Here is a 26,298-nt window from a genome sequence, read left to right as displayed (position 1 = left end):
GGTAAAGACCTTACAGCCACAGTTCTTGAGACAGCAAATGCCAGTTTGACTGTATCATCCAAGGAGAACATGAAAAAGCCAGGCACTTCTCCAGGAGAGAGATACAAGAAACATGTGAATAAAAAGTTGAAGCACAGGCTAGAGTGTGTGGCCCAAGTAAGCATTCTTTATACAAACGCACGGAGTATAAGGAATAATCTGAATGAACTGCACGTGCAAATTCAACTTAGAGTGTATTACTGAGACATGGCTGCAAGACAGTCAGGACTGGGAACTAAATATACCAGGTTAAAAGGTCTACATGAAAGATAGGGAAAATGGTAGAGGGGGAGGAGTAGCCTCAGTGATTAAGGATGAAATCACTTCAATGATAAGAGCGGTTATAATGAGAGGTAAGCAGGCAGTGGCGACTTTATGGGTAGAATTAAGAAATAGGAAAGGATTTAAGACTGTAGTGGAAGCTCTGTATCGGCCCCCTGGTAGCAGCTGTGAAGTGCTAGATTGAATAAATGCAGAGATTAGACAATCATGTAGCAAAGGCAGAGTGGTTTAAATGGGGGATTTTAACTTTCATATAGATTGGGCTAAGCAAACTAGCACATGTCAGAAAGGTAGTGAATTTCTTGAGTTTGTCCGGGTTAGTTCTCTGCAACAATATGTCCTAGAACCAACAAGGGGCATGTCATATTAAATTAAGTAATGAGTAATCAGCCAGATTTAGTTAACAGCCTAATGGTGCATGAACATTTATCTAATAGCGATCATGACATGATCGAGTTCAACATAGAGTTTGAAAGGGAGAAATGCGAAACAGCTACTAAGGTCGCAAATTTAATTCTGGAGGCGGGATAGGGGCGGGTCAGCTGGTTTCCGGGTTCCGGTTCCGCCCCCAGCTGCCTCTGCTCTGCAAACGTGATTTTCCCTTGATTGGCCTTGTTCAGCATGCCCTGCGGGCTTACCGGCCAATTAACAGGAAGTGGGTCTGATGAAGTCATTTCATGACGCGTCATCTGCCAGTTTCCTTAAAGGGACCATGCACAATTTTATTTTGACAGCTGTTCTGTTAGTGTTTGACAGCATTGAGGTGCTACAAACACTGCACAAAGGTGAACACTTGCACCCAGGTTCTCCAATGACTCCCTCTATATGCTTATGGAGGGAGTCACATCATGCAGGGAGGTTCTCTTCCCTTCCAAGGGCGGAAGACACCTCCCCAGGACACCAACTTACTTTGCACCTTCACCCAATCCTCTCTATCTACTTTATCACTTCCCCATCTCACTAGCCACCCCTCACACTCACCCTCATCCTACTGCAAGCATACCAACTAACAACACACAAGGGTAGGCACTTGAGAGGTTTAGCCAATGTCCATGTGAAGTTTCTGGTAATGTGTTGTCATACAGTGAAATCTATTTTTCCAAAAGTGCCTCTTATTGGGCAGATCTGAGCACACATTGAGAAGTATCTTACTGAGTTCCACTGATTGTTCAGTCATAATTCCAGCCCCCACCACCCCCCCCCCACCACTATAGTGATGTGTGTGCATGGAATGGCTTGGACATTAAAGGGATGCTTCACGGTGCTGGTGTGGGACGGTGTCAACCTGGCGTATCATGTGGCAGCCAGGGATTACAGCGTCAAGTGAAGAAAATCTGGCCATGGTGATGCCATCGCTGGCCTCCTGGCCAGCAATTTTGTCAGGGGGTATTGCCCTGTGTCCAGTGCAGCATCAGGTGATGGCGGAGAAGGTTGGTGATGTTGGTGTTGGGGCTGATCATGGAAGTATTCGGAGGACCAAGGTCTGATTGTTTCATTGGCTCTGATGTTGCTGGAATAGATGGCAGCTGCAGGTGAGATGACAGAAGCGATCTGTCAATGATGAGAGGTGTTTTCCCAATGAGGTGGCACTAGACATACAGATGGATTAAAAACTTGTAAGCTAAAGAAATGTATTAAAAATGTGGTAACCAACATTTTCTTTGCTCTGAAACTCACCATCTGCAACATGGCATCCTTATGCAGCTATCAGCTTTTCAAACATCAGAGCAGACTCAAAACACACCAGGTTGAACTTGGCGTGTTCCCCGAACAGTGGGTAACCAGTGGGAGAGAAGCTAAAATTACAGGTAAGCCTCAAAATCCTCTTAAATTGGCTGTTAACAAGCCATTTAAGTACCAGAATTGTTTCCCCCGCCGCTTGGTGTCGGGTCAGTTCTGCGCTGACAGGCCCGGCACCTGGGAGACTCGCGTGGAGGCAGGTTGACAGCGGATTTCCTACCCGCTGTCAATCTTTGCGATTTTGACAGCGGTCCCACCTCCAAACCTGCCCCCTCAGCGCAATTAAATTTGCGGCAAAGATTCTAGATTGAGGTAAGGCTGACATCAATGCAATGAGACAGAGACTATCCATAGTAAACTGGGCAAATCTGCTAAAAATCTGGTAAAATGACAGAAGATCGGTGGGAGATGTTCAAAAAAGAATTTAATGTGATAGAGAACCAGTTTATACACCTAATGGGGCAAGAGCTCTACATGCCAAAAAAAACAACCATGGATGACTAAAGAGGTAAGAGACAACATAAAACTAAAAGAAAAAGCATACAAAAATGCAAAAAATAGCACAGATCCTGGTGAATGGGAAAACTACAAAGAACAGCAAAGGGTGACAAAACAAATAGTAAGAGCTACAAAAAGGGAGTATGAAAAGAAACTTGCAAGGGATATCAAAATCAACACAAAATGTTTTTACAATTATACTGTATTAGGAAAAAAAGGGTGGTCAGGAGCAATGTTGGCCCCTTGACAACTCATAACGGTGATATTGTCAATGATAATAAGGAAATGGCGGACATGTTAAATAATTACTTTGCATCAGTATTTACAGTAGAGGGAGAGGATAACATGCCAGAAATCCCAAGGAAACTAATATTGAATCAGGGACAGGGACTCAACAAAATTAATGTAAGCAAAATAGCAGTAATGAAGAACATAATGGCACTAAAGAGTGGCAAGTCCCCAGGACCAGACGGTTTCCATCACAGGATTTTGCAGGAAGTAGGTGAGCACATTGCAGATGCTCTAACTATATTCTTCCCAAGTTCTCGCGATTCAGGAACCGTTCCTTTAGATTGGGAAATTGTGCATGTCACTCCGCTATTTAAAAATGCTGAGAGAGGGAAACAAGGGAATTATAGACCAGTTAGCCTAACATCTGTTGTCAGGAAATTACTAGAGTCCATAATTAAGGATAGGGTGACTGAGCACCTTGAACATTTCCAGCTGATCAGAGAGAGCCAGCATGGATTTGTAAAAGGTAGGTCATGCCTGACAAACCTAATTTAATTGTTTGAAGAGGTGACTAAAGTAGTGGACAGGGGAATGTCTATGGATGTTATTTATATGGACTTCCAGAAGGCTTTGATATAGTCCCTCATAAGAGACTGTTAACTAAGGTTGAAGCCCATGGAATAGAAGGCAAATTATTGACCTGGTTAGGAAATTGGCTGAGCGGCAGGAAACCGGCAGTAGGGATAATGGGCAGGTACTCTAATTGGCAGGATGTGACTAATGGTGTCCTGCAGGGATCTGTGTTGGGGCCTCAACTATTCACTGTATTTATTAACGACTCAGATAGAAAGCCATATATCGAAATTTGCCGATGACACAAAGATAGGCGGCATTGTAGGCAGTGTAGAGGAAAGCATAAAATTACAAAGGGATATTGATAGATTAAGTGAATGGGCAAAACTGTGGCAAATGGATTTCAATGTAGGCAAATGTGAGGTCATCCACTTTGGACCTAAAAAGGATAGAACAGGGTACTTTCTAAATGGTGAAAAGCTAAAAACAGCGGAGGTCCAAAGAAACTTGGGGGTTCAGGTACATAGATCATTAAAATGTCATGAACAGGTACAGAAAATAATCAAAAAGGCTAATGGAATGCTGGCCTTTGCATCTAGAGGACTAGAATACAAGTGGGTAGAAGTTATGCTGCAGCTATACTAAACCCTGGTTAGACCACACCTGGAGTACTGTGAGCAGTTCTGGGCACCACACCTTAGGAAGGATATATTGGCCTTGGAGGGAGTGCCGCATAGGTTTTCCAGAATGATACCCGGACTTTAAGGGTTAAATTACAAGGAGAGATTACATAAAACTAGTGCTGTATTCCCTGGAATTTAGAAGGTTAAGTGGTGATTTGATCAAAGTTTTCAAGATATTAAGGGGAACAGATAGAGTAGATAGAGAGAAACTATTTCTACTGGTTGGGGAGACTGGGGGGGAATTTTTCGGGAAGTCAGCGGGCGGGGTCGGGTGGGAAAAAAAATGTTGACAGCTGGTCGGGACCCTGACACACAGCAGCGGGTGAGGCAGTTCAGGCAATTATGACCATGTTAATAGCCCATTAAAAAGTATTTTCAGCTCTCCTTACTATTTTACGAGGTCGCCCACAGGGTCCACGCTGCTCGGGGATCACATCAGGTAAGGAGGTCAGGAGTTGTATGATTATGGAATCATCTCATTATTTGACAGCTGCAAATGTGCTATAAAAGCTCCACAGTTGTTCACTTTCCAAACTCAGAGGCTGTTGCTTACTGCATTTGGAAGACAGATTGAGCTTTATGCAGGTTGCAAGTGTTTGGAGCAAACTCTCTATCCAGTGTCACCTCATTGGAACAACCTCTCTCACGATTGACAGATCGCTTCTGTCATCTCAAGTTCACTTGCCATCTATTCCATCAGCATCGGTGCCCTAGAAACTATCTCACCTTGGTCCTCAGAATCCCACCACGATCAGCCCCAACACCAGCAGCACCAACACCAACCTTCTCCGCAACCAACTGATGCTGCACAAGGCAGAGGGCATCAGAACACGACATTGCTGCCCAGGATGCCAGGAATGGCCTCACCATAGCCAGATTTACTTCACTTGACGGTGTACACCCTGGCTGTCACATGATGTGCCAGGTTGGCACCACCCCACACCAACACCATAAAGCATCCCTACAATGTACAAGCTATTCATTTCACACGCATCACCATTGCGGGGGGTACCGTTATGTCTCACCATTCACTGCAACTCACTAAGCCACTTCCAAAGGTGCACACAAATCTGTCCAAGAATGCGACGTGTTGCAAATAAAGGTTTCAATGTTTGACAGCACATTAACAGAAACTTCACGTGAACATTGGCTAAAACACACAAGTGCCTACCCTTGTGTGTTGTTACTTGGTATGATTGGACTAGGATGAGGGTGAGTGTGAGGGGTGGCTAGTGAGATGGGGAAGTGATAATGTAGATAGAGCGGGCTGGGTGGAGGTGCAAGATAAGTTGGCGTAAGGATGTGCAGGAGTAGGGTAGGGAAGGCAGAGTGATGGGGATGTGATGAGTGCCACAGCAGGATAAGGTTGAATGTGGCTTTGCAGTAATGTTTCGTGATCTACTGAGATCATTGAAAAGCTTGCGCCACTGCAGTCTGGTCCTCCTGACAACACCCCTGCTTGTGTCCTCCTGTGCAATGTGCAACCAGGCTGTGTTGGTCTCCTGGGGAAGTCTCTTCCGCCCATTGGAAGGGAAGAGAACCTCCCTGCATGCTGTGACTCCCTCCATAAGCATACGGAGGGAGTCATGGGAGAGCCTGGGTGCAGCCATGCACCTCGGTGCAGTGCTTGTCAGTGTTTGCAGCACCTCAATGCTGTAGAACACTGACAGCACAACTCAAACTAAATGTGTGCATAGTCCCTTTAAGGAAACCAGCTGATGACGCGTAATCAAACCCGCTTCCTTTAATTGGCCAGCAAACGTGCTGGACAGGCTTTACAAGCCCAAACAACGTTAAATTATTCTACACAGCGGGCTGGAGCCAACAGCAGGGTTGGGACCCGCCAACGACATTGCCCGCCACGGACCCACCAAGGTAGGGGAAATCGCGGCCTTTGACCAGGAGGCATAGTCTAAAAATTAGAGCCGAACCTTTCAGGAGTGAAATTAGGAAACACTTCTACACACAAAGAGTTGTAGCAGTTTGGAACTCTCTTCCACAAACGGCAATTGATGCTAGGTCAATTGTTAATTTTAAATCCGTGATTGATAGATTTTTGTTAACCAAAGGTATTAAGGAATATGGAGCAAAGGCAGGTATATGGAGTTAGATCGCAGATGAGCCATGATCTCCTTGAATGGTGGAACAGGCTCGAGGGGCTCAATGGCCTACTCCTGTTCCTATGTACTGGATATGGAGAGGGGGCAATATTACCAGATGAGTCATTCCAAGCCCCTCACATTCATCTAGTTCTGAAGTGACATCAGCCTCATTTTCCCTGTTCTGTCATTGCTATACCAATTTGGGCCAGTATAGAAAAGGAAAATCCAGGCCAATAATTAAAAAAAACCTTTAAAACTGATTTCTAAAGTGTAGTTAAAGAAAGCCTTCCTTTAATTTTTAAAATTGTACTTTGCTGTTTTATGTAACAATATAGTACCTTCTTGGTGGGCTGTTCAGAACTCATTTTGTGCCAATGATGACAGAGAAAAATGTTAACCATCACCAGGAAGCTCTTTCTCGTCCTCAAGCATATCTCTATAGCTGTATGGAGAAGTAGTGTTCCACCATTACCTCGAAGGCAGTTTCTGTGGTAGTGTCAGGTGGGAATGTTATTCACATCACTCTCCCTGGGAGAATATTGGTGCCTATTGTGTTTTCTTTGTTTAATGGATTCAGTTAGATAAAAGAAATGTTTCCTTTCTCACCAGGGCCTTCCCTCTGAGGGGTTTCTACAGCAACACACCCACTCTTCCCTTTATAAAACGACTCTGAGGATTTTTACTGCAAGGTATGACTGACAAATAATGGATGACCTATGCAAAATAAGAAACCAGTTGAATCCCTCATGGTCAAATCCTCTGGAATACAATTATCACCTGTTTGAATGCAGCAGTCAGCAATGCTCCAAGAAAAAAATAAGGCTTCAATTAAAGAACACAGAGAAGGTCCTGGAGATGGGGAGGGGGCACATTTTAATACCTTTGTCATAATTACTGCAACCCCCTGCATTTCAAATAATTCTTTTTTAAATAGCACACTGCATTAAGTGCTGTTACGTATAGTATTTTCCTTGGAGCTGTTCTTCATTCCCCGCCCCGCTTCCCATTTGAAGACTATGCCAGGCAACCTGAGATTGCCCAAGATGTTGCCCATCACTCATTTTCCACTAATGGATCAGCTTCTACCATGTTATGGTTGGAGGGGTGGGGGGAGGGCCCTGTGTCAGAATGGCTGACTTGTTGGGCTTTAATGCTTCCTCTTAGTACAATGAGATGAAGCTGAGATTACTTCCCAGGCCTTTTGTTTTCAATCTCATCAAGAAACTTTTCCACGTTTCACTTGACTCCTTGGATTTTTAAACAAGGATTGGATCACCTCCCCATTTTCATGACACTTCGATATCAACAACTTTAAGGACCAGACTTGTGTTTTGTGGCTGTTGTCCTTATCCCAGTTAAATTACAATCAAGCATTCCAGCAAAGTGACTCTTTCCCATTTAAATCTTGGTCTCACAGATGTGCTGAATCTGAGGATCTCCATCAATAAATAATAGATTGAGTCCTTCATTAATCCATTATTTTGCAAGTGATGCAAATTCTACCCCTTTAAAACTGTTCTTTTACTGCCATTGCTTTAATTCTAGAAGTCTGTTATTCATAAGCCAATTTACTGTTAAATCTCTTATCCTGGTGGCAAACTCCAAGTTGCATAAAAAACTGGGTCTCCAATTCTGCTGTCCAACTAAAAGAGCCGAATTTAGTGATGTCAACATGAGGAGTTAGCCCACTAAAGCTGATCTCCAGAATTTGAACTAAACGAGGGCCAGAATAAAAGTGGCTTAAATAAGGCAGAGGGCTATGTTAAATCCCAATGAAAGCAATCCCATATATGCTACAATAGTCACTGCAGCATCCCACTCCAAAGGCACCACTCTGTTGTGTAATCAGTGCAGAGCAGCCTTATTCACCTACTTATGTGATGCACCGGCACATAGTATATTACCAAAAAACCACTTTCCATTCTTTTTACGAAAGATGTCCTATTTGTCACTTTCAGTTAGCTGTCCCCATTGAGCAAGGTCTTGTTTAATCTCCTCATCAGCATTTGTTGTGGATTCAGGCAATGGTTTGGAATTCTTGGTTTAAAAAAATTGGATTATTTCGCTGCCATTGACTGTCTGACACTTCTGAACTACATAAAAGAAAGTCATTAAAGGACTGAAAGAAAATAATTCAAGGTCCATTATAACCAGAAACAAGCAGAACACGCAGCAGATTAGCAGGCAGGCACTACTGAGTGCTTTTTAAATTGATGTCAGGTCAAATTAATTTCTGGTTTCTCAAGACATACACAGTGTTTTATTTATTGATGTCCTCATCCCCTTTTTTCCTTTTCACGGTCCCTATTGCTGTATTTTCTTGCCAAGCCTCCTCCTTTAACTGAGAAGGCACAATATCTGTTGCCAACCCTCCAGGAATTAAAGATTAATTTTCCAGACACTGCTGCATGCAACCTAGAAGAAAAATCGTAGGGGTGTCAAAAACAAGCGCGTTTTTTTCTTCATTTTCTTTGAACTTTTTTTGTTTATTAGCTATAAAAATATTGGAGATGGGGAAAAGGGCTGTTTGACTGGGTGGTGCAGCTGGAGGCGTGAGGTCATGTGATGAATCCTCCAGGAATATGTCCAACCAGAGTTGGCAATCCTAGGCATAATTGATTTTTTTTTAACAGTCCTGTTAGCTGGCTGGAGGCTAACTTCTGTGATGCGCTACCCAAAGACTGTACAGTGCAGGCAGGCTCTCAACTGGTAAGACCCACCTAACAAGGACAGTTGCAGCCTCGTGAGTTTTTATTAGAAGATGGAGAAGAGAGAACTCCACCACCCAGTACTTGTAATCATTCTTCAGCTACGGTGTCACAATAAATATGATGGGGAAAAGCTACTTCCCAACACTTGGGAGGGCCTCCTCTCCACTGAATCATTTCATTGGTCACAGACTATTATTAAAATTCAGAATATTTTTGCATTCAGTCAGCCAGAGTTTTCATCCCTTATGTGTTATCCTATGATGTCTGCGGTTAAATGCATGCATGTGGACAGTCACTAAGGCAAGAACAAGCTTGGCTCTGATGCACACAATGACCTACCAATGTTCACTATCTAAATTCAAGCATGAAGAATAGTCACTTGTTTGAGGTTCCAAGTTCTGCCAGTGCCAAATAAAAATGCAGAGCGGGAAGTGCTGAGTTCAGAAGAGAGTAGGGGGAAAATATCAGAGGGAAAAATGGAAGAAAAATGAAGACTTTTAAAAAAAAATCACAGCCAACATTATCAGTGTGCAAAAGACCAACTGCATCCAGACTGACATTTAAGAAAAAAGACTAGGCTATAAATAAACAAGGTTGCCTCTGATGACTTTCCCTTTTGATGGCCCCAATTAATAATGTGACATGGGTAATACACAAGCGATGAGGGAATAGGTTTATAAATTTATTTAACACAGAAGAAATCTTCCCCCATGGTGAAAAATAGAAATGGCTGAAACAATATAATTCTAGCCCAGAAATGTTACCAGCCAGTGCAGCACAGAGCCTTATTTAGTTGCCACTGGCTGAGGAGCTGATGTTCCAACTCTACTTCTTCTTCCTAATGTAGCAAACCTAATGTTGCTACTGCACTTTATTTACCAAGATTTTCTTTTAAAAGTTTCAACCTCGGTTTCAATTCTACCCACTTAGTTTAGCCTGCACCAAAATCTATTGCTCAAGTCAAGAGAACAAAAATGCAGCACGCTGCCAGGCAGGTGCCAATGCCACTCTAGAATAAACTGAGCCAGCTTTCTAATCATTATCGAATATGACAGAAGAAGGAAACAACATAAATAAACCATCCACAGCTCTCTTTCGCCTTCTCTCTCCCTAAACGGGATCAGAATATGTCATCCTACTGAAACAATTGGCAGGGACACTAAGCCTGGTTTCTAAAATAAACAGCAAATCTCCTCAATCCACTTGAAGCGACTGCTAATAGGAGGTGACTGCCTGCTGAAGTTCCCTCCCTCCTGTAGGGAAGCGTCTAGCCTTCACTCTGTGCCTCCCCTTGATGTCACTGTCAAGGTCAGGGAACTTGCTGTGCAAAGGAATCGTGGGAACATCTCTTCTAAGTTCCGCCCAGACTATGCAGGTAAGCAAGCAGTTACAGCATTGAGAAGCAACCATTAGAATCCAAAAGCAGACTCCAGGTGCTTTTTAGACACATCTCCCAGAAATCACAATTCAATTTGCTTCCTTCTTGAAGTGAAGGTGAAGGAATATGATGGAAATTCATTGCAGATTAATACAAACTTCAAGCGAACATTCTTGCAGATTCCAGAGGCACTTAGAGATAAATTGCTTGTCAGATAACAATGTCTTCACGTCAGGTTGACTTGGCAGCCACTAACAATGGGAATTTCCGCAGCTTATTCCCAACAAATATGAAATATTTGCTCTGGGGCTGACAGCTGTGACTGCCTAGAGGGGGCTCTGTGCTAAATCACGTTCCACTGCTGAAAGTCAACTCAATCCCCCACACTTCAGTCGGGCAGTGCCAGCTATAGATCATTGTCAACAGTTGAGGCAGCCAATGTGAAGCAACCTAGAGGGCTGCATCCAACACCAATAGAAAATACCACCCCTACAGCTGCAATTGTATTCTAGACTAATATCCAGTGCATTCACGTGGGATGGTGAGTTCTGGTTCAGAAGAGACGATTAGTATGCTAGAGGTGGTATGAATGAAGAGCCGTCCATTTCTGGCAGTAACAGATATACATCAAACCTGATAGGTACTGCATTTGTTTGTGTCAATATTGTGGATCAAGCTTCAGGTGAAGTTTTTGAACAGCAAGTACCATTTCAGGTTTCATTCTATGCCGTCTTAGAAAAGCATTTAAAAAAGCCATAGGTTACAAGATTAAATATAATTACTACAGCTGCAGGGCTCTTCAGCAACACAGCCAGTTTGGGGGAGGAATAAAACAAGCTCTTTGTTTTTAAGATTTTATTATGTACTTACACAATGGTCCTGTCGATTGTACAATGATTTAATATTCTTTAGTAACTGAACAACAAAGCTAGTAACGAGGAAATCACCTAGACAGCAACATGATAACTGCTTGTCTTACAGAATAAAATTCAGGCTATTTTGCCCTTTTGTTCTACAGTTAGTCTGCCAGCAAGTAACAGGCCTTGTTTGCAGAGGCAACTTGGTACATTGGCCTAGAAATTCCGTTCCCTACGGGTGTGTATGCGCTGTGTGCTCACCCGTGGGGCCAAAGGAAGTGCCGATTTTAGGCATGCACTGCGCATGCGCTGGAAACCGGAACTTCCGTTCTGTGAAGAAAGGGCTTGACAGGTCAAACGCCTGCGCCGGATAGGCGGCGCGTACGGCTGAAACTTCCGTTTTTTTCACAGTTGCTTCAGTCCAGGTACGTCGGAACAGCTGCACCTAGAAAAGCAAGCGTACAGCCGGCACCTCTGATTGGCAAGGCCTGCTTTTACCAGGATAAGAGTTGAAGAAAGTAAAAAAATATATATTTTTTCCACTGATTTATCATTTTAAAATACTTTAAAGAAAGGTAAGTTTATGTTTAACCCCATTAAAAACTTTAATTATTTTTTCAAAAATTTAAATTTTTGTTTAAAATAGTTAATTAATGTAATTTATAGTCATTTTAAAAATGTAATGTTTTTTAAAAATGTATTTGAAGTTTTACTTATGTTTTGGGGCTGATCGCTATTCATAGATTTGACAGGTCTTCCTGTCAAATCTATGAATGGAGATTCCCTGCTCTGATTGGCTCCCCATGGCCCACGTGATCCCAGGGACGCTGCGAACTAGCTGCGCCCCTGGGATACGTGTGCCCTGCACACCGGCAGTTTGAAAAGGCACAGCAATGGAATTCTGCACCTCCCGGGAGCCCTCCGGTCCAGGCGGAGATTTTTCCAAATCGCAGCCCTCCGCCCGCCATTTCTGGGCCATTATTTTTTACTGAGTTGCTAGTTTGCTTTTGTACCTCATTTGCACTGCATTCACAGAATCACAGAATCCCCACAGTGCAGATAGAGGCCATTTCGGCCCATCGAGCCTGCACCGACACATATCCCACCCGATCCCTGTAACCCCTACACCAACACATATCCCATCCTATCCCCGTAACCCCACGTATTTAATCCCCCTAACACTAAGGGTCAATTTATCATAGCCAATCAACCTAACCCGCACATCTTTGGACTGTGGGAGGAAACCGGAGCACCCGGAGAAAACCCACGCAAACACGGGGAGAATGTGCAAACTCCACACAGACAGTCACCCGAGGCCGGATTCGAACCCGGGTCCCTGGCGCTGTGAGGCAACAGTGCTAACCACTATGCCACCGTGCATTGGAGCAGCAATATTTCTGAAGAGAGAAAAAAAAGCAGTTCCTAAATAAGGCTAATGTTTTTGAGCAGCCACATGCTGTTATGTAATCAGCAGATGCAAAGCTTTGGTGATGTATTATGTAAACTGGATTCACAGTGGATCATCTGCTTTCACTGGTGACAGCTATAATTTTTATTCTTAAAAATCTTCACCTGGAATTTCTTCAGGGGTTCGACCCGATCAGCTGAACCCCTGGAATAGCCATTTATATCGTTTCTCAGGGATTCCAATGAAATTACGGTGGGAGATCGAGAGAACCCCATCGAAATTCTCTTCCCGTGTGTCTGTAATAATGTACAGCTGTAGAATTTATGCTTGCAGTGAGCTTCAAACATTGTCCAGGCCAATATTTATCCCTCAACCTACATCACTAAAAAAAAGATTTTTTGGTCATTATTTAATGGCTGTCTGTGGACCTTGCTGAGCAAATTGGCTGCCGCGTTTCCTACATTACAACAGCAACCACACTTCTAAAGTACTTGATTGGCTGTGAAGCACGTTGGGACATCCTGAGGTCACGAAAGGCACTATAGAAATGAAAGTCTTTCTTTCTTTCTTGCTGATTGGTCCAAGCTATCTAAGTGACACTACACTTCAATCATATAGCTGGGAAAAAATGCAAACCTATTTTTAGTTGCCGCAACAGTTCCTCGCCCTCTCCACTTAAAAATAAACATGATCACATAATTTACACATAAAAACGTCAATAAATTACAAATGTAAAAATAGAGTTTCCCATCTCACCCTTCCATCTCTCTGATGTCTTTCTACCCTTCCTGTGCAAAATCAAAAGCCTTGATCATGCAGACACCATTCCATGTTAACAGTATCACATCCACATATTCTCTTACACTCCATTGCCAAGTCCAATATCCTAAACCCCAACATGAATAACTCATACCCGTGCTGACAACTTCATTAACTTGGCTCAGTTGGTAGCACTATTGCTTCTGTGTCACAAAATTGTGGGTTTGTGCCTCATTCTAGGACTTCAGCACATAATCTAGGCTGACATAACAGTGCAGTACTGAGGCACCACTGCATTGTCGGATAAGATGGTAAATCAAGTCTGCCTGTTTCAGTGGTTTAGATGGATGTTAATGATCCCTGTTAAGAAGAATAGTCCTCCTCAACCGACAATGCTAAAAGCAAGTTAACTGGTTCTTCATCTCACTGCTGCTTGTAGGACAAAATGTCTGCTGTATTTGCCTACATAACAACTGTCTCTGCTGTGAAGTGTTTTGAGAAATTTCTGAGATACATGTTAAGGTGTTGTACAAAGGCACATTATTGCATCCCTCCCTACTCACTGGTGTAAATTTACCCACTTCATGCTTTCCCACTTGCTCTCTCCCACAGCTTTCTGCCTGGTGCCAGCTCTGGCCTCTCTCTCTTTCAGTTCTGAACCCAAGACTCCTGTAGCTCTGGTCCCAGGAAGAGAAAACCAGAAAGCAACAGAGAAACAAAAGAGTAATAAAGAAAGATACTCAGCGAGAAAGAGGCAGTGAAGCAGTCCCTGATCCCAAAATGTGCCCTCTCCAGAAAGCACAAGGCTCTCCATAAGAAATACCAATAGAGCCATAGGAACAGGAGCAGGCCATTCAGCCCCTCAAGCCTGTTCCGCCATTCTATGAGATCATGACTCATCTGCAACCTAACTCCATATACCTGCATTTGGCCCATATTCCTTAATACCTTTGGTTAACAGAAAGCTAACAATCTCCGATTTAAAATTAACAATTGATCTAGCATCAATTGCCATTTGCAGATGAGAGTTCCAAACTTCTACCACCCTTTGTGTGTAGAAGTGTTTCCTAATTTCACTTCTGAAAGGTCTATTTTTTAGACTATGCCCCCTAGTTTGGGAATCCCCAACCAGTGGAAATAGTTTCTCTCTATCTACCCTATCTGTTCCCCTTAATATCATGAAAACTTCCATCAGATCACCCCTTAACCTTCTAAATTCTAGGGAATACAACCATAATTTTTGTAATCTCTCCTCGTAACTTAACCCTTGAAGTCCAGGTATCACTCTGGTAAACCTATGCTGCACTTCCTCCAAGGCCAATATATCCTTCTTAAGGTGTGGTGCCTAGAACTGCTCACAGTACTCCAGGTGTGGTCTAACCAGGGCTTTGTATAGCTGCAGCATCACTTCTACCCCCTTGTACTCTAGTCCTCTAGATATAAAGGCCAGCATCTCATTAGCCTTTTTGATTATTTTCTGTACCTGTTCATGACATTTTAATGATCTATGTACCTGGATCCCTAAGTCTCCCTAAGTCTCTTTGGACCTCCACTGTTTTTAGCCTTTCACCATTTAGAAAATACCCTGTTCTATCCTTTTTAGGTCCAAAGTGGATGACCTCACATTTGCCTACATTGAAATCCATTTGCCACAGTTTTGCCCATTCACTTAATCTGTCGATATCCCTTTGTAATTTTGTGCTTCATCTACGCAGCCTATAATGCCACCTATCTTTGTGTCATCGGCAAATTTCAATATATGACTTTCTATGCCATCATCTAAATCGTTAATAAATACTGTGAATAGTTGAGGACACCACTAGTCACATCCTGCCAATTTAAGTACCTACCCATTATCCCTACTGCCTGTCTCCTGCCGCTCAGCCAATTTCCTAACCAGGTCAATAATTTGCCCTCAATTCTGTGGGCTTCAACCTTAGTTAACAGTCTCTTATGTGGAACTTTATCAAATTCCTTCTGGAAGTCCATATAAATAACATCCATGGACATTCCCCTGTCCACTACTTTAGTCACCTCTTCAAAAAATTAAATCAGGTTTGTCAGGCATGACCTGCCTTTCACAAATCCATGCTGGCTCTCTGATCAACTGAAAATGTTCAAGGTGTTCAGTCACCCTATCTTTAATTATAGACTCTAGCAATTTCCCGACAACAGATGTTAGGCTATCTGGTCTATAATTCCTTGGTTTCCCTCTCTCACCATTTTTGAACAGTGGAGTGACATGCGCAATTTTCCAATCTAAAGGAATGATTCCTGAATCGAGAGAACTTTGGAAGATTATAGTTAAGGCACCTGCAATGTACTCAGCTACTTCTTTTAAAGTGGTATGGGAGGACTCTGAATTTGCCCCGTCCAACTTGACCCTCACTGGCTCAAAGCCTGCCCTTGAGTGGTCCCAGTCCTCACCTTTGCACTGACAGGTAAATAAAGTGTTCAAGAGCCAACTATAAGACCTCTGAGAAATAAAGCATCAACATCAGGTCAGGAAAGCTAGCACGTACAGAACACTGCACTCCATGCCTGAAACTACACATGAGCAATGCCACGAGAGATCTATATTATTTTTTAAAATATCAATTCAAACAAGGGGTGCAGTGCAAATTCAGAGTCCTCCCATACCACGGTTCTGTACACCAATTATACAATGTAGCTTCAAATGTTAACTTTGAAATTATGAGCATAACAAGATTTCATTTATTTTCATTTAATCAGAGAAAACTGCAGAGTATGAAACATTGTATAGGTCTATATTTTTCGCTCCACAATGCTAACAACAACTTGCATTTATATAGTTCATGTAACATAGTAAAACATCCTAAGGCACTTCACAGGAGTGTTATCAGACCAAAGAAAAATGATATCGAGCCAGGGGATATTAGGACAGGTGACTAAAAGCTTGGTCAAAGAGATAGGTTTTAGGAACGTTTTAAAAGAAGAGAGAGAGGTGGGGAGGTTTAGGGAGGACATTCCAGAACTTAGGGCCGAGACAGCTGAAGGAATGGCTGCCAAGCTAAGCACTACATATATACAAATGTGGGTTGAATTTCTGAAAATTTTCACTATATGCATGTGCATGACATCCATGAAGACTAAAAGTTTCATATGCAAACTGGTCCTCAAATATTTAATTTCAAAAAATCTGTTTGAAGAGTTTATAAACAACTGAAAAATATTTGTTAAAAGTTAAAACTGAAGATTTCACATTTATTGACCCTTCTTGTTAGACTGATTGGCCTAGAAATTCACTGGCGCCCCGCTTGGGGCGCCAGCCTCGCCAGGGCACCGGAAGTACCCGCCCCGGAAGGAGTCGCGGCCGCCCGCCACAAATTCACTTTCAGCGCCCCAGACGGAAGCGCGGGGCTACTCGAGGCGCCCCGCATCCCTCTTGGGGTGCTGCAACTGAAAATTGCAGCACAACGTGCCGCAGCGCCACACGCTGCGGTACTGCAGGCCTTCCTCCCCTTCTTAAAGGGGAGGGGCCCGCTGCAGCGTGCTCGAAGAGCGCGAGTGCCGGCAAAAGAGCCCGGCGCCAAGGAGAAGTGCCGGGCTCTTGGGACACAGCCGGCACTCCGCGGTGAGGGGGCTCAGGAGGCCGGGGACGGCGGCGCGGGGAGGTGCTGGCAGGCGGCCAGCAAAAAAAATGACCGCCCCGCACCTCAGCGCCTCTACCGCCACAGGTAGGGCCCCCTGAACCGGTCACAAATTGCAACCGGTGTTAAAGCAGGGGGTGCTACTAAATTTCGCGTTTGGGGCGGTAGCGGGGCGCTGCGCACACCGATGACGTCATCGGTAGCAGCGCGGTGCTAACGGCTAGCGCCACCATTAGCGTCCCGCTAAATTTAGCGGGAGGCATGGCAAGTGGCACAAAACCCACTAAGTGCCTTCTTAGGGCGCTAACGGGTGGCGCAGCCCACTGAATTTCTAGGCCATTATGTTCTAAATCATACAACATTGCAACACATGAGCTTGAGCAAAGAGCTTGGAGACAGAGCTGGGTGAACGCAATCAGAGTGGATCGCAAGCAGAGAAAAATTTGGTCATAGCAGGAATTCAGTGGAGAGGAGGAAGGCAGTTGAGACATCTAACTGAAAAGGAGGAGTGGAGCCATAGAACCCAAGGACTCTTAAGTTAATAGGCCTGAGAGTGGACCTGTGAGAGAGCGAGAGGAGCAGCCAGAGATAAAGGTAGGCCCGAGAGCCTGGAGGGAGCGCGAGCGTCAGGGTACGAGGTAAAAAACCTAAAGTGATGACAGCACAAGGGAAGAGTAGCTGGTGATTTTTTTTTAAGTCTTTAGTTTATTTCTGTTAATTTAGTTAATAGTCTATTAAATAGAGGCATGGCACACCTTAGTCCCGTGGAATGGACGTCTTGTGCCATGTGGGAACTCCAGGACACTTCCTGTGCCCTGGACAGCCACACATGCAGGAAGTGTCATCAGCTGAAGAAGCTTGTTCTGTGAGGCTGAGAGCTACGTGCATAGCACATTTCAGGAGGTGCTCACCCTGCAGTTTAAGAGTGTGCAGGCAGAGAGGGAATGGGTGAACACCAGACAGAAGAGGAGGACCAGGCAGGTAGTGTAGGAGTCCCCTGAGTGCATCTCACTTTCTAACCGGTATTCAGTTCTAAATACTGGTGATGGTGATGGTTACTTTGGGGATTACAGCCAGAGCCAAGTCCACGGCACAACAGGTGGCTCAGCTGTACCGGAGGTGGGGGGGAGAGGAGGGGGGGTGGTGGCGGTTGGAGATTCCTGGGACAATGGAACCCGTTCTGGGGGAGGTGGGGCCTGTACAGGCCGGACGGGTTGCATCTCAACAGAGCCGGGTTTGCTAGTGCTGTTGGGGAGGGTTTATTTGGCAAGGGGATGGACACCAGGATATAGCATTAGAAAGGAGAAACAAGGTGCACAAAGGATTGGGAGTGACAGATAGCACTATAGTAAGAAATAGTATGGTATTAGGTGGGATCAGACTAAAAGAGAATACAAGAAAGTCTAAGATAGGTTTACAGCACATGTGTGTAAACGCACAAAGCGTGGTAAATAAGGTTGGTGAGCTGCAGGCGCAAATAGCCACATGGGAATATGATGTCGTGGTGATAACGTAGACCTGGCTCAAAAAAGGGCAGGATTGGGTTTTAAATATTAATGGATATAAGGTGTTCAGGAAAGATAGGGAAGGAAAGAAAGGAGGTGGGGTGGCAGTAAGGAGAATATTACAGTGCTGGAGAGAGAGGATGTCCTGTAGGGGGTCAAGGATAGAATCTATTTGGTTAAAGTTAAGAAACAATAGAGGTGTCATTACACTACTCAGTGTATTCTATAAGCCACCAAATAGTGGGAAGGATATAGAGGAGCAAATTTGCAGAGAAATTACAGAGAGGTGCAAAAACTATAGAGTAGTGATAATGGGGGACTTCAATTATCCTAATATAGACTGGGATTGTAATTGTGTAAAGGTCAGAGAGGGGGAAGAATTTCTAAAGTGTGATCAGGAGAACTTTCTTGATCAGTATGTTTCCAACCCAACGAGGAAGGAGACATTGCTGGATCTGGTTCTGGGGAATGAGATGGGTCAAGAGGAGCTAGTATCAGTTGGGGAACATTTAGGGAACAGTGATCATAGTATCATAAGGTTTAGATTAGCTATGGAAAAGGACGAGGAGAAATCTAGAGTAAAAATACTTAATTGGATGAGGGCCAATTTCAGTGGGTTGAGAACGGATCTGGCCCGGGTAAATTGGAATCAAAGATTAGCAGGCAAAACTGTCATTGAACAATGGGCTGCCTTTAAAGAGGAGATGGTTCGGGTAAGGTCAAAGCACATTCCCACAAGGGGGAAAGGTAGAGCAACCAAAGCCAGAGCTCCCTGGATGACAAAAGAGATAGAGAGTAAGATGAAGCAGAAAAAGGGGGTGTATGTCTGATGTCAGGTTGAGAATACAAGTGAGAACCAGGCTGAATATAGATAGTTCAGAGGGGAAGTGAAAAAGGAAATAAGAGGGCCAAAGAGAATGAGAATAGACTGACAGCTAACATAAAATGGAATCCAAAAGTTTTCTATAGGCATATAAATAGTAAATGGGTAGTAAGAGGAGGGATGGGGCCAATTAAGGACCAAAAAGGAGACCTACACATGGAGGCAGAGGGCATAGCTGAGGTACTAAATGAGTACTTTGCATCTGTCTTTACCAAGGAAGAAGATGCTGCCAAAGTCATAGTGAAAGAGGAGGTAGTTGAGATACTGGATGGGATAAAAATTGATAAAGAGGAGGTACTAGAAAGGCTGGCTGTAGTTAAAGTAGATAAGTCACCAGGACCAGATGGGATGCATCCTAGGATGTTGTGGGAAGTAAAGGAGGAAATCGTGGAGGTACTGGCCATAGTCTTCCAATCCTCCTTAGAAATGGTGGTGGTGCCAGAGGACTGGAGAATTGCTAATGTTACACCCTTGTTCAAAAAAGGGTGTAAAGATAAACCCAGCAACTACAAACCAGTCAATTTAACCTCAGTAGTGGGAAGTTTTTAGAAACGATTGAGTTTATTGATGAGGTAACAAAGAGGGTTGTTGAGGGCAATGCAGTTGACGTGATGTACATGGACTTCCAAAAGGCATTTGATAAAGTGCCACATAACAGGTTTGCCAGCAAAGCTGAAGCCCATGGAATAAAAGGGACAGTGGCAGCATGGATACAAAATTGGCTAAGTGACAGGAAACAGAGAGTAGTGGTGAACAGTTGTTGTTCGGACTGGAGGAAGGTATACAGTGGTGTTCCCTAGGGGTCAGTACTAGGACCATTGCTTTTCTTGATATATATTAATGACTTGAATTTGGGTGTACAGGGCACAATTTCAAAATTTGTAGATGATGCAAAACTTGGAAGTATAGTGAACAGTGAGGGGGACAGTGATAGACGTCAAGAGGACATAAACAGGTTAATGCAGAAAAGTGTGACGTGATACATTTTGGTAGGAAGAATATAAACTAAAGGGTACAATTCTAAAAGGGAGTGCAGGAACAGAGAGACCTGGGAGTATATGTGCACATATCATTGAAGATGGCAGGGCAGATTGAGAAAGCAGTTAAAAAAGCATACGGGATCCTGGGCTTCATGAATAGGGGCAGAGAGTACAAAAGCAAGGAAGTTATGATGAACCTTTATAAAACACTGGTTCAGCCTCAACTGGAGTATTGTGTCCAATTCTGGGCACTGCACTTTAGGAAAGATGTGAAGGCCTTAGAGAGGATGCAGAAAAGATTTACAAGAATGGTTCCAGGGATTAGGGACTACAGTTACATGGATAGAGTGGAGAAGCTGGGGTTGTTCTCCTTAGAGCAGAGAAGGTTGAGAGGAGATTTGATAGAGGTGTTCAAAACCATGAGGGGTCTAGACAGAGTAGATAGAGAAACTGTTCCCATTGACAGCGGACACAGATTTAAGGTGATTGGCAGAAGAACCAAAGGTGAGGAAAATCTTTTTACGCACCGAGTGGTTATGATCTGGAATTCATTGCCTGAAAAGATGGTGGAGGCAGATTCAATTGTGGCTTTCAAAAGGGAATTGGATAAGTACCTGAAGGAAAAAATTTGCAGGGCTACGGGGAAAGGGCGGGGGAGTGGGACTAGCTGAAGTGCTCTTGCAAAGAGCCGGCATGGACTCGATGGGCTGAATGGCCTCCTTCTGTGCTGTTACCATTCTATGATTCTACCCTAGATACTGGAGGAATCCAGTAACAAAGTAAGAGGCAAGCTGAAGCAAAAAAAAATCTCAAAGTGAGAAATATGTTCCTTTCACTTGCTGTGTTCGATTTCTCCTGATTTGGTAATACTAATGACCATATTTGAATTCTTAGTTTACTGGGAAGTCACCTTGTGAAGTTCAGCTATTGACAATACTTACAGTCTCTCCAGCTCCTTCAGATCCTGAAAGGCTCCCCTCTCAATGGTGGTTATTTGGTTTTCCATGAGCTGTCTGTGAAGCAGATGACAGAAATTTGAAGCCATGGCATCTTAATGCAACGAACAAGCAGGCAGCCATTAACACCTCGAATGACCGCATTTCAAACATTAACAGCAGACCGTGGGCTGGCTTGTCTTTATTCACAGCATATCATACCCAAGTTTGAGATATCACATCTAATTTGCTCTGCCTGCTACTGACACCTGAAACCCATCCAGCTACACGTGCAGCACAGAAAGAAAGTGTGGGGTGGGGGAGGGGGAAAGCATGTCACCATTAAAACTATATTAAAAAACATTCTTGGAAATGTGCTTTAGAGTTCGGTTTCTAGGCCAATAGCAAAGGGGAAGAGGTATGAAAAAACACATTTACCAATAACAGAGCACTTTTAAGTTGTAGTACCAGAAAAACAGAGGCAGACTGAATGAACAGTATTCATGTTGAGTAAGTGTACACATTGTTACAGAATGACAAGTCCACCAACACTTTTATTAGTATAAATAAATTGTGAGCAGTGGATTCTATTATAATGTTCTTAATAAATTTCACTTGGCTAAAGGGCAATTTACAATTTTTTTCTAAAGAAGCATATACATGATCAAATACAAAAATATTTGTTAAGAGGAGCAATATTAACGTTTGTGATTTATGCAAGAATTCTGTTCAGTTCAAGAATTTCTGCATTTGAAGTACTTGATACTGGCTGTATCTCTGCAGCTACTCATCGAGTGGCATTTGGTTGTGCCAATTCTCTAAGACCGGTGAATACTATTATTTATTCACAACTAACAAGTGAAGCAAAAATTTAAAATACAGGCTCAGTATGGCCCAGTAGAGTTTGGCAAGTGCACTGTCACACTGTGCTATTAAATCATCAAAACAGCAAGCAGCTTGGAACATTGGATAGATACTGGATAAAACACCGCATTACATCATTACAGTTAATACACCCAGTGCTTCAGCTTCTAAGGTCTAAAATAAATCATGTTTTCCTGCAGAAAGATTTTAGAATGCCAATAACCAGGTGGGAGAGGAGCATTGAGAGTGTTATGTTGTAGCTCTGTGGCATATAGTCGCTGCTGACTCTGCTTTGTGCTAATTCATGCAACACCTAGTTCCTGCATTTCATTCACAAGGGACTATGCAAAGTAACATTAAATACCAAGCTGTAATTTACAAAAAAAAACATTTATGACACAAACTGAACAGTTGGAAGCAAGAAGTAGCAGAAATGTATTTATAGATTGTGCAACAGATAGAAATGGGCTTACAGAACTCGCATGTGTCTCAATCCTGAAAAGGCTGATTTGGTGATTCTTGTGATGTTGTTCCCATTCAAATCCCTGAAAGGAAACAATGTTAAAGTGTTTGACAATGAAGCAAGGAGAGACAACATGACAGACTCATTATCATTTCCTGAAGTGTAGCCAAGTGTGAAAACCAGAGGCCAAATCTACGCCCAGTTATTGATACTTCACTCAGTGACACTTAAGCCATTTTTAAGTCTGTCTGGAAATGTTAGAAGTACAGTATGTATCCCCCTCACCCACTCCCCAAAAAGGGGGCGAATGTTTGGGAGTTAAAATGCCCTCCTGACAGGTCATTTCCTACTAATGTTTCTGCAAGCAAAATAAAAAGGGAACCAATAAATAATTAACAACCACAGAATATTTAAACAGTTGAAGAAAAACTGAAATACTGATTCTTTTCTCAGCAACATGAAGAACCTACGTTGATATTGTGCCTTTAACATAGCTGTGAAGCCCCAAGGTGCTTCACTTTTTGGGGTCAACAATTGCTTGAGGAAGGGTAGGAGGGGGATTAGGAACAGAGAAGAGAGGCAGTCAAAAAGATAGGTTTTAAGGAACATTTGGAAGGTGGGGGAAGGATGCAGCAAGATCAATGGGTTTGGGGAGAGTCTCGGAATGTGGGAACAACGTGACTGAAGGTATTTTTATGTCTGGTGTTACTATTGAATCATTATCAATTGATCGCCATCTACCAAAAAAGCTGATTCTGAATCTCCATAACAGGAAGGAGAAGGCAAGATGTTAAACTTTTACCGTTGTCCAGATTAAAGAAGTGGAAGTTGCCGTTTGCTGCAGTTGGTGCATTTCTGAAAGACTAGAATAAATTTTAAAAAGAAACTTTTATCTTGGGAATTTTTCGTACTGCTTGCTTCTTTTTTTTTTAAAGTGGAAGGCACGGTACGGGAAATGCAGAAAACCTCACTGTCATCTAGGATTTAAAAAAAATCAGTATTCATAGAAAAGTGTGTGTGGCTTTATGCTGCGTGCAAATGTAGACTTTGACAGCACAGCAAGCTCTTGAAATCTAATCCCATCAAGCATCTGAGACCACTTATACACTCGCTAACTAAGCTCAATAAGGGCACAATTCTTTCAAACCTACTCGAAGGCTTCATACTCTTGCACAGAACGAACCGCTTAAAAAACTGCACTATCCCACCTTATATTCAAAGCGAAATACCCTCAGTAATAAGGAGGGAGGGGGTAACTGCTGTCAGAGGAGCAGGACTCTGGGCTCCACGCGTCCTTCTGGAACCGCTACAAGATATTTTATTTTCGGAAGTCTTGAAATCTGTAATGATCTAGCATTTAAAAAAATAGCCGAAGTATGTTCGAATGTCCATGAAACAATCTCATGATCCCTAAGGAAGTCCATACTCTAGTTGACCGCTATGTAGAAATATGTCCTCCCAGAGTTTAGCAATTAAAATCGTACGGTTACGGGTGAACACTTCAGCCAGATGTGTAATAAGGAGAAACTAGGGAAAATGATCAAAACCTTTGCCGATTGATGTGCTCTCCTATAGAGCGTGACGGTCAGCAAGTAATACGTGCATATTCAAAGTGATTTCAGGATTGCATCTGACTCTCATTCTATATATCTCACAGATGTTTGATGGTGGATCAAAGCGAACAGTTCATTATCACCCCCACTCTCTGGTGTAACTAGCTCCCGTCTACTCCTGAATGACTTGTTCGAAGCCGCTCTTGCGGTGCTCGTCTCTCCGAGTCTGTCACCGTGCAATGCCAATATTGCAGCCTCGCGCAAAAATGAAGCTTTTTAACCAAGGCTCATACGCAGATTTTTAAGCATGCCGGTCTCACGGACCTATGCAGGTCCTTCCTCTCGTCTCCTGTATTAAACGTGAGACATGAGACGAGTCAGTTACACACGGTGCAATGGACAGACATGCTGCTCCAGAACCACCTCTGCATCACAGTTAAACAGGACGGAACATGGTCTAGAAAAGATTCACTGTCACAAGTACTGGCTATAGACTATTTCATTAATGGGGAAATACTGAAGCGAATGTTGTATGCCAGCTATTTTTTTAAAAAGTAAAAGCTTGCGCTGTATCTGTTTGGAAAATAAAGGGCAGGAATCGGTGCTGCGATTAGGTTTGTACTTACAGTCTCTCGGTGTTCCTAGGGATGCTTTTGGGAATCGAGCGCAGCCCCAGTCCGTGACAATCTACAGCCGTCCCAGCACAGGTACAATGATTCGGGCAAACTTGGCCAGCAACTTCTCTCCAAGTGTTCGTTCCGATCACAAGGAGAAACCAGGAGAAAATCCTCCAAAATCCAAACCCGCTCATCGCTGCCATTGGGAGGGGGTGAGCTTCGTTTTCTTTTTTTTTTAAATAAACACGGAAAGCTTAAAAAGGAACCCGAAGATGAATAAATGCGAGCTGTTCGTTTCAAATCCGCCTTCAAAGTGCGACCGATCTCCTCTCCCAACTTTTGTTTTATGTCCCAGTGCCTGGGTGTTGGTTGGTGTGTGCAGAGATTTTCGAAGCGAACGCTACAATCCCTGCAAACTCAGAGACCAGCTCCCAGACAATAACACGTATCATCAGCGCCTTCTTTATCGCCACCATAGGAGGCTCCGGATTTGGAACAAATGCAACCAAACCAAATGAATTATCTTGTCACCGAATAGCTTCGGATCGTTCGACCACAACAGCCCAGATGATTCAACAGACGGCGCCGCATACAACGCCAGATATTGATTTCCTTTCAAGCATCCATCAAGCTGTCACTGACAGTCATGAGAATCACTGAGGGTTTGGGGGAGAGATCATGCTCGCCCTAATTCAAACACATTAGATCTCGGCTATCAATGCGTTTGTAATTGCTTAAAGTCCTGACAACCTGCCTTTTTTTGTTCTTTAAGTCCAGATCCAAAGTAAACAAACAAGGAGTTCTTTTTTCCTCTCTTTCCTTCCAGGAAGCTGATTGAAACCAGATTTTTTTAAAAAATCTTAGCTTCGCTTTGCCCAAAACACCTGAAGGTAGGTGGGCAGTGAAACAAATGTTTACAATCTTGCACTCTCAGCACCTCTTTCTAGTTGCATCAGTCGCGACGGATGGTTGTTGTTTTTTAAAAAAAAACCTGGGTGTTAAAAGAGAGAATTGGAAGTAGCAGAGTAGCCCGGTGTTGTGTGTGTCCCTCTCACATGCTGCGTGGGAGCTTGCTCTGATGCTGAAGCTCGCCTCCGCCGCCCTTCCACACTCACAACGTTGCAACATTCGCCGCGTTCGGGCACGCGCTAATGTACCCGGCCCGCTGGCCCCGCCCCTTTCCCCGCCCGCAGTCCCATTGGATCTCGCATGCCGGCTGATTAGCATACGGCGGAGACGCGGCGTGGGCAACAATGGAATGAATGAAGAGCAGAGTCCGAGATACTGAATGGGGTCCAAACGTGATTGGCACAAATAGCATTCATTACTCAAATAGAAATCAACTGTTTTGTCTCTTTTTCTGCTGTGCACCCCCCCCCCCCCCCCACACACACTTTCTAACGCTGCTGGAACAGGCGAAGCCCCCTCCCCAAAATAAGAGTTTTAGCAACAGCAAAAAAGTCGATTGGCATGAAAGATACTCCACTTTGTATGGCATTAATGCTTCAGAAGCACGTTTCAAGTGAGATTATTGGCAAGATAATTTCTCACCCCCTGTAAATTAGCGATAGTTTAGGTGTGAAACTGCATTCTTTAGTGGGGTGGCGTTCAATTCTTACGTTTTGT

At 43.5% G+C, this 26,298-nt stretch overlaps 1 protein-coding gene across 10 annotated transcripts in view; it reads right to left on the bottom strand.

Moving 5' to 3' along the window:
- Nucleotides 1-25,784, bottom strand: part of slit2 (slit homolog 2 (Drosophila)) — a 605,319-nt gene extending 579,535 nt beyond the window's left edge. For all 10 annotated transcript variants that reach the window (XM_085967585.1, XM_085967587.1, XM_085967589.1 and 7 more), the window contains exons 1-3: nt 24,682-25,784; nt 22,513-22,584; nt 21,182-21,253 (exon numbers count right to left, since the gene is read on the bottom strand). In XM_085967585.1, the coding sequence (XP_085823711.1) occupies nt 21,182-21,253; nt 22,513-22,584; nt 24,682-24,875 (338 nt within the window). In that variant the 5' untranslated portion in view covers nt 24,876-25,784. The remainder of the gene's footprint in view (nt 1-21,181; nt 21,254-22,512; nt 22,585-24,681) is intronic.
- Between the last annotated feature and the right edge of the window lie 514 nt (nt 25,785-26,298).

The sequence above is a fragment of the Somniosus microcephalus genome, chromosome 2 (assembly GCF_052327205.1).
Source record: "Somniosus microcephalus isolate GS21.2 chromosome 2, FLI_Smic_1.0, whole genome shotgun sequence".
NCBI lineage: Eukaryota > Metazoa > Chordata > Chondrichthyes > Squaliformes > Somniosidae > Somniosus > Somniosus microcephalus.
The sequence above is the reverse complement of the archived record's forward strand: the minus strand, read 5'-3'. Positions and strand labels throughout refer to the sequence as shown.